Genomic DNA, 17,064 nt, shown 5'->3' with positions numbered 1-17,064 from the left:
CCGTGGCGCTGAGAGTTCTTGCTGGTTTGTGTATAATGAGCATTTAATTTATATACTGAGGTGCAAGGCCATTTAGAGCTATACATACAAGTAGCAGAATCTTAAAATCAATTCTAGTTTTAACAGGGAGCCAATGTAGAAATCTAAGAACAGGTGTGATGTGGTCAAACTCTTTAGTCCCAGGGAGAACGCATGCAGCCGCATTTTGGATGAACTGTAGCCGCCGCACAGCTGATTTCGGGAGGCCGGTGAATAGGACATTCTACTTGTTATGAGTGCATGGATTAATTTTTCAGAGTCTGCTTTTGACAGGAAGCCTCTTTATTTTTAAATGTTTTTTCGATGGTAGAAGACTGATTTTGTGACGTGATTGAGATGGCTCTTAAAATTTAGATCGCCGTCTATGATTACACCCAGATTTCAGGCTTCATTCTTGCTCTCCGGGGACTGGAGAACTGAGATGAGCTGCAATTTTCTGTCTCGGAGCCTTTGCACCAAAGATGAGTATTTCTGTTTTATCTCTGTAAAAAGTTGTAAAAAGTTCTGTGACATCCATGCATTAATATCATTAATACACTGAATGAGGGAGTGTATGGGGAGTAGTTCATCAGGAGATAGTGATATGTACAGTTGTGAATCATCTGCATAGTTATGGTAATTTGTTTTGTGTGTGTTTCTTGATATGTGCAAGTGGGAGCGTGTACTGTAGAGGTTAAATGAAAATGGGCCAAGAATCGAACCTTGGGACACTCCACATATAATATCCACTTTGTTCGTCACAAAATCTCCAGTGGACACCAAGAACTGCTTGTCCTGTAGGTAGGTTCTGAACCAGTTTAGAACCGGGCCAGATAGGCCGACCCATTTTTGTAATCTCTCTAATAAAATCTGATGGTCAAAAGTGACAAAGGCAGCACTGAGATCCAGGAGCAGAAGAACAGGATCGTTTTTTAGAATCAGTGTTTATGTGCAGATCGTTCACAACTTCAATAAGTGCTGTTTCTGTGCTATGGTGAGGTCGAAAGCCAGTTTGATAGGTGTCTAAAAGGCGGTTTGATGTAAGATAGTTGTTAAGCTGAAGGCAAACTGTTTTTACAAGTATTTTGTTCAGGAATGGCAGCTTGAAAATGGGCCTATACAGTAGATGGTAATAACTGTTGCATCGAAATTGCTCTTATTCAGGAGTGGTTTAATGACAGCTGTTTTAAATGCTGCAGGAAATATACCTGAATTTCCAGTGTGTCTGTTAATAAACAGTGTATTGTGTATTTATACGCAGACATTTATACACAAAAAAAAGGTCAGCTGACAACCAACGAATTTCCTCCGTTGACATTGGAAGCGTGTTTAAAGGGAAGCTGTGTGTTTTTCCATGGGATTCACTCACAGAGCGCTCCAGGTCACGTCTCTTCTGGATCTCCTTCCTTCCTGCCTCTGGGAGCTGAAGTCGAGAGCCGCCTGCTCCAGACCCAGGAGCTCACTCATCCTCTCGCAGCCCCAGAACTCACCATACTTAGCCATCACCTGACGGGGATTTGAAATATGCTACATTAGATATTTTATAATACATTCTATAACATTTTGGTGGCTGGACAGTTGCAACTCAAAACCACGTGTGACATTTTTGTGGTAAAATATTATCAAGGCCATATCAACACGTGTCAAAGTGTATGCTGGATATTTGGATTACAATATTACCCAAACGCCCCCAAAAAACAAGAGAATATAACAAGTGGCTTTTCAAAAGACGGATAGTTATCGGTGCCGCATTGGACCAATCAAAGAGAGGTTTAAGGTTGCTATTCTGTGATTGTTAACAAGGTGTTATTCTTGTTCAAATTATGAAATATGTATATTTTTTTATAATCTGTTACAGTATTCAGTACATTAAGAATTACACAAAGTAGTGAGTTTAAAAGTATTGTACAGTTGTAAAGTATTAAACTTGTAGAAAACTGATGCCTCAATCCGATGCCCACATAAAATGAATGAATTGCATTGATTTCCGTCAGATATTTTATTTCTGGAGTTTCGTGTTCTATCTCATTTTCTTTTTGCCGTGAATGAATCAACTTCTGAAAATGATAAACACGCAGGCTGTTCAAACTCATTAATTCCAAAGTTATGGCGACTGAGAAGTTGAGTACTCACTCAGGCTCGGCAAAGCTTGTGTTGGATTTGAAGTGAATGTTATCTGTGCCTCCCTAACCTCTCCCTTTCGACATAGCTGGAGGATACGACAAAGCTCAGATGCACTGAAACAGTTGTGTAACGGCTGTGACCTCACCTTCCTTTTAACAAATTTGTCCCAGTAATTGTTGGGAAATGATCTGAAAGCAGAACAAAAGAGTCAAAGAGTAATCTAAAGGGCTGAAGGTAGTTCTGTGATTTGTAAGAAGGGATAAGCAATTTCTTCCATTAAATTGACAAAATTTGAACTGAAAATGTGTGTGCCATAAAACATAATAACAATAAAATACTGACCAACTCCGAGAAAATGTTGAAATATTTTACCTCAAGGGAGATTGTTTTTAAAGTCAAGCACATCTGGAATAACATTCACCGTGTGTTGAGGACCATCCGGTCCCACTGGCCTTTTATGTCGTCGTCATGCGGCTGCTCTGTCACATACAACCCGGCAAACTCCAGTCTCCGGGCGACGTCCTTCTCGCGCTTAAAGATCACCAGGGGAACCTGCCAGTGGAACGCACGTCACTCAACCCTTCACTCACCCAACCTGGCCTTGCACGATCAACCGGTAGGGTTAACATTGGTTTTGAATTATATGTTGGTGGTGGTAATGTGGTGGTTTGTTCTATTTTTTGTTCTATTTTATGTGATAGCTCAATGTAAAAATCCAAAAGATAGCTTTTCTTCAAACATCCGGGTGTACCCACGTCTTTGCTCTAAGTTGGTCACTTTTCGAAAGGCGGACCCCGCCGCCGACAATGGAGACAGCATACAGAGGAGCACATGCATGATCCAAATACATTGAATGGCCTAATCGTATGAAGTACCAGCTAGATAAAGTATCAAATATGGGATTTAAAAAAATAATTATCTTATGGATTACCACTTTAAAAAAAACAACGTAATACCATTACCAAATAATTGAATCACACACCGCAAAGAGAAGTAATATTAGCTGTTACAACTTTCCAGTTGACGCAACACACTTTTTGGGCAACGGCAATGGATGAAAAATGGATTTAACAGAACCTCAAGCCATTGCAAATCTGCGACGGTGCGAGTGGACATACCTTGAGGCAGTAGTATCCAATGATGCAGCAGAAGGAGATGAGGGTGTGCGCTACAGCCAGGAAGTGGAGAGCTGGCTCCATGTATCCAGAGCTCTCCTCCAGCACAAAACTAACACCGCCGTCCTCCCCTCCAGCGTTGTGCTCCTTAGTGTGGGCCGATGCTGCCATCCCCTCCTCGGGCGTTGTAGGAAAGGACGACACCTGGGGAGCGGGGAAGAACGGGAAAAAATAGTGAGGAGTTGCGATAGAGCTCATGGTGTATCTCCTGACTGCTGTGTGTTTTTAATTGTACTCTGATGTTTGGCCTTGATGAACAATTTAATGGGAGTTGTTTTTTTTGCTGCCCCTATTTATGGTTAGGTACAAGCAAAAAAAAAAAGAAACAAATGACAAATTATACATCATTTGGTAGCACTCGTGACTACCTTATAGAAGAGGAGAATGAAGTTGATCGCAAAGGCGACAAACAGAGCCAGCAATCTCATGTTGTAGAAATTCCTGGCAAAATAGTTCTGTGAATTTAAACGATTGAGGAAATCAGACATAGATTTAATCGCAGGGAAGGGAAGTTTTGTAATTCTTTGTGACGATGGCACACTTTACTGTACCAGCAGCCTCTTGTTGTTGGCGCCCATCAGCTCCCACAGGGCAGACAGCTGGCCATCTGCTTCCTTAGGCTTACCGTGGTACTTTTTGGTTCTCAATTTAGCCTTGGCCTCCTCACTCTCCACCTTCTGCTCACAATCCTTTTCTCTGTGGAGGTAAGGGTGTTAATGATAATACAACAATGAGAAGGCGGAAGTGGGGTGGATTGAATCATTCAACAGGAGGGACAATAACTGAGAGAGGCTTTAACTTGGTGTGCCAACACATTTTGTTTGGAAAACCAGAAAATGCCTAATTGAAATGACTCCACATCTAAAAAGGCTGCTGATTAGAGGCAGCGCTCGGGGAGCTGGAGTCAAGCTAATATCATTAAGTGTTTACTGTGCATGCAAGGGACTCACTTTTTCAACTCTGACTCAATGAGACTCGAAGATGAGAAATGCAATTTCTCATCTTCTGTAACCCCACCTTCAGTGGCCAGGGCCTGAAAGCAATATAAACAGAATGCTGTTGGAAATTGAGCTCGAATACAAATCAATAGAAAGCATTAAAGTTGCCGAGCATAACAGCGCAGAAACCTTCCAAACCTCGGAAAAAAATTAACATTACGTTTTAAAAGTTAGTGAAGTCACAAAGAACAGACAGAACAGTTAATGCATTGGCCTGGGAAACAAGGGCCGCCAAAGATTTGCTAAAGCTCCACGACAGACAAAAAAGACCCGATCGATCTCAGAAACATTACCTGACTTTCCTTAAAGCCACAATTTGACCCTCGCTGTCCGGCGGCAGCGCCAAACAGGTCGGTCAGACTTGCCGTGAGGTCGTGTGTCATGAATCTGTATTGACCGCCTTCCTTCGTCACTCTGAGGCCGAAGACGTTCGTCAGCACGTCCGCCTGGCGGGGACACGCGGCGGCCGCCTCGCCCAGACGCCCCGGGTCCGTCCGGGAGGAGAAACCAGCCGAGCTCCCCGGCTGCCGCTGCTCTCCGCCGTACGCCTCTGTGACCTCGTCCAGCGTCGGCTCGAGGACGAGCAGGTCTGAAAGCCTCATCCTCTTGGCCCCCTCTATCAGGCCCCCGTTCACAAAGAACACGTACAGCACGTAGAGGCAGACGCCCGCTGCAGCGCAGGTTACTTTCACAGCGGCCGCGAGAACAAACCTCAGCAGTGAAATAACCGCGACGAGCAGATCCGTCAGGGTCCTCCGCTTCATATTTTTGAAAGAGAGCAGCGACAGCAGCAAAATCAACACCCTTGCCATCGGAAGCCGCGCCCTTCCGGCACCCTCCTCCATCACCTCTCCACCCCGAGTAGTTTCTTCGCTATTCTCTGAATCCTTCCCGGAGCATCTCCGCCCGGCGTCGGAGCCGGAGATCTGTGCGGCCAGCTGCATCTCGAAGATGGTGTCCTCGCAAAAGTTGACAAACATCTCCATCTTCTCCTTCTCCCCGCCCTCGTTGACCACGTCAAATATGAACTGCCTCTTGGACTCTTTGACCTGGGGCTTCTCCCACTGGGCGCGGCTGGACTCGCTGATCTCAAAGTAGACCCGCTCGATGCGCTTCCCGCTCCCCAGGATTTCAATACGCCCCAGGTGCGGTTTAAAGTAAATCAGGATACACTCGGCCAGCTCCAAAAACGTCACCAGCCGAGAGTCGTGGGGCATGTGCTCCGACAGGTTTGTGAGCAGAACGGCGATGCTGAAGCCGATGTCTTTCGCCGGCTCGTGGAAACGGTCCACGAAGGCGTCGTAGCCGAGGAGGTCGCTCTCGTCGGGGTCCGCGCAGGACAGGAGGAAGTGGATCTCTGGCTGGGAGAAGTGCTTACAGCTCTCCATGGCTCTCTGGAAGTCCTTCCTCGAAATGCAGCCCTTGCCGCCGGGATCGTACTCTCCGAAGGCGTCCGAGGAGGTGAGGTCTTTGAGTTTGAGGAACATGTCAAAGAATTTGAGGATCATCTCAACGTTGTTTGACGATTCCACGAGCATGTCCACCATCTGCTTTCCAATGGTTCCGTTCACAACATTACCTAGAGTGAAAAGAGAGGACATGAGGTGCACCGACTTCATCAAAATCTTCTGCCAATTTTTAGATTGGGAAACAATAAACTGCTTCAATCGTCCGTCAGTCCTACCCTCCAACATGGACAGCAGCGTCACAACCATGTCCTTTTGTAAATCCATCAACTCTTTCAGAAGTTCAATTTGCCTTGAATCCTATGAAAAAACAGATGCATTGTTGTCCAAACTTAATAACTCCAGAGTGTGGTGCAACACTATACTAATGTTAAATTAATTGATCACTGCATGTGGCCAAAACATTTGAGTTCAGAGTAAAAGAAATAAAGATAACCGCATCAACCGAATATTGTTTCAGCAGAATACCTGCGAGAGCTTCATCTGCATGTGGGCAAAGACGTGGAGAAAGCCGACCACGGCATCCCACAGGCGACTGTGGGCCAGACTCTGCTGATTCCCAGTGCACGGACCCTGGGCACAGTTTAGCACACTAATTACAATCTATTACTTTCACATTACCATTAACCTCATCTTGTAACAGCACACAGGAATACTCTCAGACGTGCAGAATTTCCTACCTCGATAGCAAAAGAGCATGGATATTTCCAACGCGGTGCCCAAGACTTAATGGAGACAAATGGCACTTTGGGAATTGGCTAACCTGTATGTACTCAGTGAGGGTATTGAAGACTTGCTTGGCTACGCTGATGGCTTTGGAGAAACTCTGCTGGCCGTGCTTATCAATCACAGCTTTCCCTGAGTAGTGCCAGTAGAAATCACTGATCGACTCCTGCAGTAAAAACAGAAAATGATGCGTTTGGGGCTTAAAGGAAACATTTACGGAGCCCCCCCAAGGCCCACGATGAAAAAAATACAAATAAACTGTTAGTAATCCGTACCCATGGATTACTAAACTGTACCCACAGATTATTAAATTACTATATTTCAATCAGTAAAGATCCCATTGAATATTTATTATATTTATTTTGCATGAAGTCCTTGAAAATGGCTCTTGTGAGTGAAGCAGCCGCTCTCCCTGGTGAGTTCTGGAGTCCGTCATAACGTGAAAATAGGCTGTATTCATTTTGTATTTGTTTATTTTTCCCCGCCACCAGCCTAACAACCGGCGTCACACCCTGGTCACCCCGATTCCCCCTCTGGCATCGAAAACATTGGTTTTCAGGCAAAAAGCACAATGAAAGCAACACATGAATTGTCCAATGCACAACGATAAAGATTTACGTGAATCAAAATGAATTGGGCTGGGTGGATGCGGTCCTCGTTGCTGCGTCTTCATCCATCATCAATGACATGAGTGCGGTGTTGCAAATCGACGCACACGGATTAGTAATCCGTGGGTATGATTCAGCGGTAGACCAATATGGGTTTTTCAATGCCGATATTTTGAGAGCAGGGTGGTCGATGGCCGATATATAATGCCACTGTCATGTTGTTATTTAATTTTATTTTAATAAAATACAACTATTTTATAATAATAACAAATGAGACACAACATTTCTGAAGTTAATTGAACATTTATTTTAACTTGAAATAAATAACTAATGTTATTGTTTGCATTGTCTCTGCAGTGCACTTATTTTACTGGAAAAAATGTATCAATTACATAAATGTCCACAGGTAATCAAAAAGCTAAACTAAGGTACTAAAGTATGAATGAAAAATAAACAATTATAAACTATAAAATAAATAAATATGAATAAACGACGAAATAGAGTCTCCCTGTTGCAGAAGTGCAGGATTTTTCCAAGTATTTACACAAAAACATCCAGTTTTCATGAAATTAAGTGCCAAAACAACGGCAGGCAACAGAGAGACGCGCAGTGGGGACGCAGGTTTTTTGGAAAGGGACAGTCACTTAATTCAGTTGTGTTTGACAATTTTGTTTCAGATATGTAGGAAATAAATGAAAATATAAAAAAAAAGTTACTTAAGTTTACTTAAGCGCACACACAGCGGTGCACCCGTGCAGTGCACCGCTGTGTGTGTGCTTCGTTCCCTTATTGAACTGAATCTAAAAAGAACCATGTTGTGTTTAAACATTTTGTTTCATACAAGTTATGAAACAGACAAAAAATAAATAGATCGAAAATAAAAAGACAGTCAAATCGCCACGGGAACACACGCACGCCGCAGCGCTGTCTTGAAGAGAAGGAAAACTCCCCTCAAATTCTATGAGTTGTGCTTATGTTTTGCCTCAAACGCGACGCATTTCCAAACAGCACTCCCGCTGTTTCCTTTCAAAACCAGTCATGCAGGCGCTGCACTTGCCATCTTTAATGAGTAACACCACAACAAATGAATGAGACAGTGGAGACAGGGAGTGAGTGAGAGGAGACGGGGCTATGTGGGGACTGCAGCGGTGTGTGTCAACTCGCTGTCAGAGAGAAGAGAGGGCGAGGAAAATAGTGGATCGAGGATAAATGAGTACTGTGCGAAAAATGAGTACTGACACTGTTTCAAATATTCTGAATAGGTATGTAAAGGAAAATCTATAATTATAACACTAGTCTGCAGACTATTTTCCCCCCAAATCGACTTTGTGAGCGCAGGCATCAACTGATGCAGATTATCTCAAAATGCGCAAATATAGTTCCAATGAATCGGTTTAGCATTTAGCATTTTTATTTTATTTTCATCATGGGCCGTGGGAGGCTCCATAAAAGTTAAAACATTTAGCTCGGGTCAAAATAGAACAACGACTTCTGTATAATACATTGTAAAGGCTTATCAAGAATCTACTCTCTATGACTCACGCCTATTTGACTCGGAGTGGTCAGGCTCAGTATAACCCAGCGGTATGAAGACGTTTACCTGTAATCTCAGGAGGTAATCCACGGTGGATATGATAATGTTGACTGTGGTGTTGTTCCCTGTTTGCGTCCTCAAGTAATTCTGGAATTCTGAAGAAAACAATGAATAAAGAATAGGGATACCGTCATTTCAACTAGTTGGCCGAGAGGAATTAAAGTTAAAGAAAACAGCAAGGTGACGCGGATGACTGCTGCTTCCCTTATACTCAACGTGGCAAAAATCACAAGCGCGTTGATCTGCTCTTCCCTTTTGTGTGCCTCTTTAAACCGACTAATACGACCATGGCTCCTAACCAGGTTAGTTATATAATGATAGATCTATATTTGTGCCCATGAACTTTAAATTTCCTGTAAATCGTCAAAAAACGGTATGCAAATGCAAAGCAACCTGCGTTGTGTCCCTCGCACAGCAGCTGCAGAAAGCGCAGGAGGTCACAGGTCAGTTCTTCGTCAGGTATGACCTTCTCCCCTGAGAGCGTGCGTGCGCATTGAGGAAGGGAAGGGATGAACAGAATAGCACGGCGTGGATAGGAGACAAGAGAGAGAGGAGAGAATGTACATACGATAATGCCACGGGGTGGAATTCAGACATCTGCCAGAAAACTAGGGCGGGGGGCCGGGGGGGTTGGGGGTTGGGGGCGGGGTTTCCATATAAATGCGGTACCTGAGCTGTCATCCATGGCCATGCCCAATCCTTCTGCTTTGTTCTGCCTCTGGAATGCATTCAGGTCCAGCACGCTGGGCAGCGGACGAGCACAACGCACACACACACACACACAGGCACAGATGAGCACAGCTCTACTCGCCTCCTACGGCCCCCGTCAGATCATCATCATCATCATCATCTCACTTGGACTCACCTGCAGGACTGCATGAGACCCGCCACGCTCTCGAAGAAGGCCACGTCCCGCCTCCCTCGCAGGTAATCCAGCATTTTCTGTCCGACAGAGAGGATCAAGGAACGGCGCTCAAGCATTGCTTTGACGAAGGGAGGAAGTGGGTGGGATGTGGAGCAGGTGCAATTGATCCGAGCGAGAGGCTTTTTAAGGCTAACCGCTATGAATAATGCTGCGCCAACTCCGCGCCGCGGCATTAACAAAAAGATAACGCTCATTCAAGTCAGGAAACGCTTTTCAGACGTTGGTAAGAGACACATTAAATGAACCTAATGCACTACAGCAGGGAGTTGTTATCGACAATAAAAGCTTTAAGCAATAAAAGAGTTCTTGGGGGTTGAGTTATAAAATACAATTTCAAGGTGATGGCAGGGACTATATAATATTATTTGTATAATAACATTATACAACATTATAACATTTCTGTACATTATAACAACAACACAAATAATGACATTATTTGTTATATGTTTATATACATATTTATATGACTGTTGAGTTATTTAGCTTGACAAGAGGCATTTTATTACTCTAAGTGCTAGTGATTTGTTTGAAACCCCAAGTAACTTATTTTGTCGGTGGAGCTGAATAAATGGCAAAATAATTACAATCGGTTGTCTAGAATTACCATCATTTTATTGGTTTATAGAATGGTCATTACAAAAATCTATTTCCCACCCACGGTCATGCTGTAATAAAGTATCTCAGCCCGGTTCCCCAGACCCCACGAATCGCAGCCAGCACTTTTGGAGAGCTTTTTTTTTGTGTGTGTGATTCATGAGACCTCTCTGGCTCTGCCGCCTCAGCAACTACCTTACGACCGTACTGGTTAACCTTATGGGTGCCGAAGAAAAACGGGCGTGCGTCCTTAAAGCCACGTCGCTTATGGGAACCATCGCAATGTCATCAGGTTAAAACTGACACTCCACCGTTCCCTCCGTGCTGTGAAGGCACATGTCAGAACGTAGAGCCTAGTGCTGCTGCTGCTGCTCGTACTTGTTGCACGGTGGCATTCCCTCCGTTTAGAATGGCGATGCCGAGCTTCAGAGTGGACGCCACCATGGAGCCCTTGTTCCCTGTTAAGTGATTACAAAAGCAGCGATTAAAAAAAAAATAATAATACATTACAGCCTTACAACACGTCCCTTTCTAGCAAAATGGAAAGGACACTTGACTTGTCTTTATAATGATTTCAGAGCGCTGGAGTCACACAACCTTATCTACGCTTTAACAGGGGACGCAGCTTTGGTCCGAGTCATTGAGGCAAGTAGATTAGCGAAGTAATTCCATGGTCAGTGTGCATGTATTGGCTTGGCTCTAATGACTTGGACCAGTGATTCCCGGCCTAAGGTGCGAGGCTTCAGACAATTTGAGGCACATGTTTCCTAAAAGTCAAATATTATAAAAAAAAAATCCACGAGTCAAATATTATATTTGTAACAATATCCTATATGTTGTAATGTAACCAAAATTTACATTTTTTAGATGTATCATATCTTTTAAATGAAGGGGTCTCCGATTAAATCAGGGTTGATTTATTTTTATTTTTCTATGGGGGAAAACATGTTTGAGAGCCCTTGATCTAGACAATAAGATGAAGGCTGAATAGTCATTTCATTCCGGTTGTTAGCCCTAAATACACCTATACTTGTACTACAAAATACTTACCTTTACTGGCACCGAGGGTCTGCAGGACCATCTCAGCGGCCCCACGGTGGTGGAGTCTTGTCTGCTGATACAGCAACTTCTGCTTTTCCAGCTCCTTCTCCTGGGGGAAAGAAAATCCATTTTGAATTTACTGGCAACCGCTTGTCACGTCATTGCTTGTCAAAGATTTGACTTCTCAATTGCTGTAATAATTGCATCAGTTAACTCTTGTTAGAGAATAATTTGCTTTAATGCAACTGTTCCGTACGGACTTTGTTGGTGTGTAAATAGGCAGTCAAGCGCCTCAACAAATCAGATGAAATGAGATGAAATGAGCAAGAAATGCATCGATTCAGCTTGACACCGAAAGGCAGCGGAGACGTGCTCACTTCAAAGCTTTTCATCTCCTCCTCTTCGTCCTCCTCCTCCCCCTCTCCGAGGCAGCTCTTGACGATGGCGGGCAAGGCAGGGCGATGAAAATATTAAAATGGAAATCAGAGAAAAATCAGGAAGACCGTACGCGAGCGGTAGACAAATTCACAAGCCCATCAAAAAAAAAAGATATATCTCGCCAATCCCGAATCCCCTCCAGCATACTTCCCATTTACATAGAAGAGGAACCCGTTAAAACCCATAAAACAACAGTGTAATTGGTTATGGTTGCCGTAGTTGTCCTACCTTGGCCATGATCGCGGCGTAGGACACATAAAGACTGTCATTCCCGAGCTTACTGTCAAAACACACAGGGGACAAACAATTAGCGTACGGCAAAGCGGGTAGTGATGGCATCCAACATCATTAACACTGAATTCTAAATCCATTAACTGAACTTGTGCAAATCCCAGAGCGCCCAGTGAGACATCACAGGTCTAAATTAAACACCTTTGAGGGGGAAAAAGCCATAGATCTCGGACAAAGAATCTGGAATCAGATAATCGACTTTGCCCTGATGGATTTTGAGCAGTAATAAAAAAAGGCAAAGAGAGAGAAAGAAAGCATGTGATCGCTAATTATGAGCACACACACACACACACAGTCATTTTCTGATCAGGGCACACGCGTGCACGCACACACACGCACACACACACACACACACACACACACACACACACACACACATACACACCTTCCCTCGGTCAGGGCGCTTCGGCTGAAGAGTGTAATGAGTTGTAGGAGGGGATCGATTGCTTTGGCACCTCCTCCCCCCTCATTCTCCTCCACTCTCCCACCTCCGCAGCGCTTCATCACTCCTCTCCTCTGCAGTCCAAAGACACAGTTAAGCCCCTGATGTGTGCTCTTTATTAATGACTCATATTGGCCATCCACAGCTACCCGTGGTTAACCTTTACACACTGGGGAATTTGAGACTGGCGCGCACACGATCACAAACGCACGCGCACGCACACGCACACGCACACACACACACACACACACACACACACACACACACACACACGCACACACACGCGCACGGCGCGCGCTTGCAAAAATCATGTGCGCTGTCCATGCAAACTTTACCTATTTAACAGGAACTTTTAATGAGTTTTCAAGAGCTCTCTCTTTCCCTTTTTCCACCATCAACATCTCGCGTTCCATTCATCATATGAAAAACTAATGCAAAGGCCTCTCCGACGAAAGAGGGTTGTATTTACCCTCTGCTAGACTTCTCTCAATGAAAAAATACTGTCCTGCTATTCATCATGCACCCATTCACTCATACGGTGCCTGACAATGACCGCACCGGCTAACTTAGTATACAACACAAGCACACACGCACAAAATTGAAAACATGCAGTCAGGCGAGCCATCTTCATTACGGGAAACCCACTTAATTCGAGAGTTCCCTGTTTTGCTGCAAGGGTTCGAGGACAAGCAATTAAATATTCAGACCTTGCATTGCATCATGGTCAAAAATTGCATCCCACTCATACATCAAGTGTTTAACAAAATAATAATGAATATCCTGTAAATAGAAAAAGGGTTAGCCACAAATAATTGCTGTCACGAGGAAACCTTGTTTTCAGGAGGCCACTAATACGAGCTTTAAATGCATGAAGCACATCAGCAGCCATCAATAACCATTTTGAGGAGGAAAGTGATTGATTGATGACGATTGGCTGTATGGGTTCAATTGATTAGGTTAGTCTATTCGTTTCCCCATTAGCTACTACACACGTAGAAACTACGCAACTTCCTGACAGTTATCAGAGAAGAGTGACAAAATAAAATAATGATTACATTGTTCATGTGTGTGGGTACTGCAGAGGACTGCAGCTGCAGTTCTAAAGTGGCGATCAGTGCGATGTTATTTTGTGAAAAGAGTGCAGGTGGATTGGGCTTGCAGTGTCATCCACCCAACAAAGTCAATCTTAGGGATTGACCACTTTAAACCTCACCACATTTCATAATTTCATGATGCACATTCAATTTTTATATTACTCAATAGATTCATTATGAAAGGAAATAAGGTCATGCGGAAGAACAAAGGACCGAATCTCTTATACTCTACCATTACCATTGCTTTATTTGGAGTTCTGGATCACACTGCCTTAACATATTTTGTCTCATGTTGAAAGAGAAAGACCCTCCCTGCTTTTAGCACTGCGTTTGCTTGTGTGCATTTTGTCTTTTCTTCTTGCAATGACTGCAAAGCCGCTTGGTCTGGTGATGGCCCTTACCGCTAAATCCTCCACAAGGCTTTCCTCAAAGCTGTGATCGTCGGCGGATATCCAGGACTTATCGTAGCCCTGGAGGAACAGGTTGACAGCTCGGTGCCTGCGGCGGGGGAAGGACGGGGGGGTTCGGAATATCGATTCAGGAGGACGGATGTTGGAAAATGGATGACAACGTTTAGTCAGTGTAATAGGGAAAATGAAAACTATGGAATAGCTGTGATTGAATGACAAGAAAAAAAAACCAACGACGCCGTATCGTCCGAGACGCTCTTTTGCTATCGAGATGTTGAAAGTGAGCGGTAGAATACCCAAAAGTTATAACGTGTCAACACTAAAATGCCACACGCAAGGAGCGCACGTTTCATTTGCTATTGCTTTCCCGAGGCTTTGTCGACAAGGATATAATTGACAGCTCAATTTGTTTTTTTTACCTTCCAACTTTTTACACCTCCCATCACTCACACCCTACACCTGTGTGGAGTCTTTCTGTACGGGTGTATGGGGCAGCTGCCGGTGAGAGAATTGTATTATTTACCCCCTTTTTAGAACCTTTGAATCATAATCCTGAATATACAGTATTTTACTATGTATCCCCTATGTAACCCCCCCCGAAAACACTATGTAACTTTGGTGTTTGGGTACAAAACCATGGGAATGGTGCTTTACGGCACTTCCTTGATGTTTAGCTCCAAGAAAAAAAAAAGAAAAATCATAAACTTGTCAATCAAAATGTCCAATGATAATGCTCATACAAAACTTAGGGGGGACGGGCTAGTGGTGCGCCCGGCACCCGCACCCCACTCACTTCCATTGCGCCACGGGGTTCGTTTTGTCCTCCGACGTGCAAGTGTGAGCCAATCTGGCAGGCCGAGCACATCTGGTACCTACACTGGTAGCAGGGGGGGGGGGGGGGGGGTCGATCCCCGCGCCCTCTCTCCCCGCGGCTCCGGGAAGCGGCGAGGTCCGTGCAAGGGACGCTGTACCCTAGGTGTACATTATATCTGCTTTTGTGACATAGACTGTTATTGAGACGCGCCCGATACGGTTCAGATTTGTTCCGTAAAATAAATTATTTTCCGACACTCGACCGAGTTTTACAACAGTGGTGTGAAAGTGCAATTAGCACTCAGAAGCTGTATGGGCACCAACTCCCAGATGCCAAAAGTTACATAGTGCTGCTTTTAGACACCTGAGTACAAAGGCATCTACATAATACAAACATTGATATGTGATTGACATAACTTTGTTATAATATTATTTAAATATGATTATTTTCACGAAATAGTCAACAATATTTAATTAAAACGATCATGGAGCCCTATTCAAATAGCATCCAAACATATATAATAGGCGTGCTTTGTGCTTTGTCATGCTCGGGTATGTGACGCAGCACTTTGGTTGGTGGAGCATTTTGTCTTATCTGTACCTGGGAAGGTTGTAGAGGGGAACCATCCTGAGGCAGGCAACCACTGCTCTCTTCCTCTGCTTGGATAAAACCCTGTGCCAAGCAGCCTTCTTGTTTCTCTGTGGTTGTGCAACCTTAATGAAAGTCAAATAGAGAACCCGGGAAATACAAAATGGCTGCATTGCTAAGAACTCACCTTCAGGTCTTTAATGGTCAATTTGGCCCATACTGTTCCTGAATTCCCCGCGGGAATGAATAAAGTGTTATGTTCTCTTAACATGCTATGCTATATCACAATGCATCGTTCCTTAATACCAGACAATTTAAGTGCACATTTACCAACTGCAAATTAACATTAATTCCAAGTCCTCACAGAGCATCCCTTGACTGTCTTGAATCTTGTTTTAAACCTACCTGGTCTAAGTAATGGAGGACTCGTGCAATGTTCAGGATCTGTTCCACCATCCTCTGGGGGTCCGAAGTGGCCCCTGGTAGTTCTGCAGGTTCTGCATAGAAGGCCTCCTGCCACTGGCATCCAGCTGAATCCTATCGAAAGGTCACCAAAATCACTTCACTTTTCTCTGCCTCCATTTGCGCAGCAAAAGCATTTGTCGTAATGACAGTTAATCTCCCTAAGTGCCGAACAAATCACATGGTTATTAATATTTAATACGTCCAGCTTTACATAATCAATTATTTTAATGCACTAACAGACAGGAAACGGGTCGAGGATTCTCCAAGAATGTAGAAAAAATAAAAATAATTAAAAAATTTTTTAGTCACTCCATCTGAACATTTTGTTGCCTTCCGCAAATGTACAATTGCACATGCTCGGGCGTGACGTGGGATGATGGGTGTGAAAAATGCCCCGGCTCCCGACTGATTCGCATTGTATTTTCTGTTAACAAAACAAAACAAAACCTTTGGTTTCGTACAGTCAATGAAGATCGATCGAGCTGCAAAATAAATAAATTGCTCAGTTTCGGTTATACATACACTAGATTGGTCGGCGTTTAACAGGGTTCATTCTAACATTGCAAAATTCAATTTCTTTCAAGTACTTATTTAAGCACTACTTTATCGTTTTCAAGGACTTCAAGTGAAACATAAAACTTTCAATGTGATCTTTATTAAAATATAATACAATCTTAGCCTCTGTCTATTATTTATATTGGTATATGTATAACATCTATATACTTCTATATCTATTATTAATCTCATCATCATCTACTGTTATAAGTGGCTATTTCCAACCCCTGGAATAGATTTACATTTCCCTGGCATAATCTGTCATAAAAGCGATTCTGATTCTTCTTTTCATGCACCGCAGCACAAAAAGGAGCTATTTTAAAGGTGTTCCAGTACTTGGATTTCCGAGGGGGGAAATTTGAGTGCCTCAAGGACCTCAAGGACCCGGTAATAACCCTGATTTAAATAGCTATTTTGATTTCATAAACCTGGTTATTGGGCGAGATGTTTCTGTCTGTTTTTTACCATTGGTTCGGTCCCTACACAAGGCCTGGCCCAGCACACTGCACAGTGCACGGTCTTTGAAACCCATGACAGGTTTCTGTTTATTTGCTGGGAATTGTTTTTGGGCTGCACACACGATCCTGTTGACCGTGACACTGTACACCAGCAGCTGTATAAAGAAGCGACTCTATATGTTCCATACGGGAGAAGAATCATTATGATCAACCTGGCTCTGAAGCTGTGAAAGGCCGGCA

General features: G+C 43.7%; 1 protein-coding gene across 1 annotated transcript in view; it reads right to left on the bottom strand.

Moving 5' to 3' along the window:
• Positions 1 to 17,064, bottom strand: part of LOC307242099 (ryanodine receptor 2-like) — a gene marked incomplete at both ends in the record, with an annotated part of 79,692 nt that overhangs the window by 7,920 nt on the left and 54,708 nt on the right. The window contains 22 exons of the mRNA XM_080016434.1: positions 1,388 to 1,524; positions 2,288 to 2,330; positions 2,564 to 2,694; positions 3,261 to 3,461; positions 3,686 to 3,772; positions 3,869 to 4,013; positions 4,637 to 5,894; positions 6,000 to 6,081; positions 6,250 to 6,354; positions 6,545 to 6,673; positions 8,716 to 8,804; positions 9,103 to 9,183; positions 9,379 to 9,452; positions 9,575 to 9,651; positions 10,607 to 10,686; positions 11,279 to 11,378; positions 11,647 to 11,703; positions 11,936 to 11,987; positions 12,384 to 12,514; positions 13,936 to 14,032; positions 15,359 to 15,471; positions 15,752 to 15,883. Of these exons, the coding sequence (XP_079872560.1) occupies positions 1,388 to 1,524; positions 2,288 to 2,330; positions 2,564 to 2,694; positions 3,261 to 3,461; positions 3,686 to 3,772; positions 3,869 to 4,013; positions 4,637 to 5,894; positions 6,000 to 6,081; positions 6,250 to 6,354; positions 6,545 to 6,673; positions 8,716 to 8,804; positions 9,103 to 9,183; positions 9,379 to 9,452; positions 9,575 to 9,651; positions 10,607 to 10,686; positions 11,279 to 11,378; positions 11,647 to 11,703; positions 11,936 to 11,987; positions 12,384 to 12,514; positions 13,936 to 14,032; positions 15,359 to 15,471; positions 15,752 to 15,883 (3,401 nt within the window). The remainder of the gene's footprint in view (positions 1 to 1,387; positions 1,525 to 2,287; positions 2,331 to 2,563; positions 2,695 to 3,260; positions 3,462 to 3,685; positions 3,773 to 3,868; positions 4,014 to 4,636; positions 5,895 to 5,999; positions 6,082 to 6,249; positions 6,355 to 6,544; positions 6,674 to 8,715; positions 8,805 to 9,102; positions 9,184 to 9,378; positions 9,453 to 9,574; positions 9,652 to 10,606; positions 10,687 to 11,278; positions 11,379 to 11,646; positions 11,704 to 11,935; positions 11,988 to 12,383; positions 12,515 to 13,935; positions 14,033 to 15,358; positions 15,472 to 15,751; positions 15,884 to 17,064) is intronic.

Source organism: Zeus faber (assembly GCF_960531495.2).
Source record: "Zeus faber genome assembly, chromosome: 16".
NCBI classification, from domain to species: domain Eukaryota; kingdom Metazoa; phylum Chordata; class Actinopteri; order Zeiformes; family Zeidae; genus Zeus; species Zeus faber.
The sequence above is the reverse complement of the archived record's forward strand: the minus strand, read 5'-3'. Positions and strand labels throughout refer to the sequence as shown.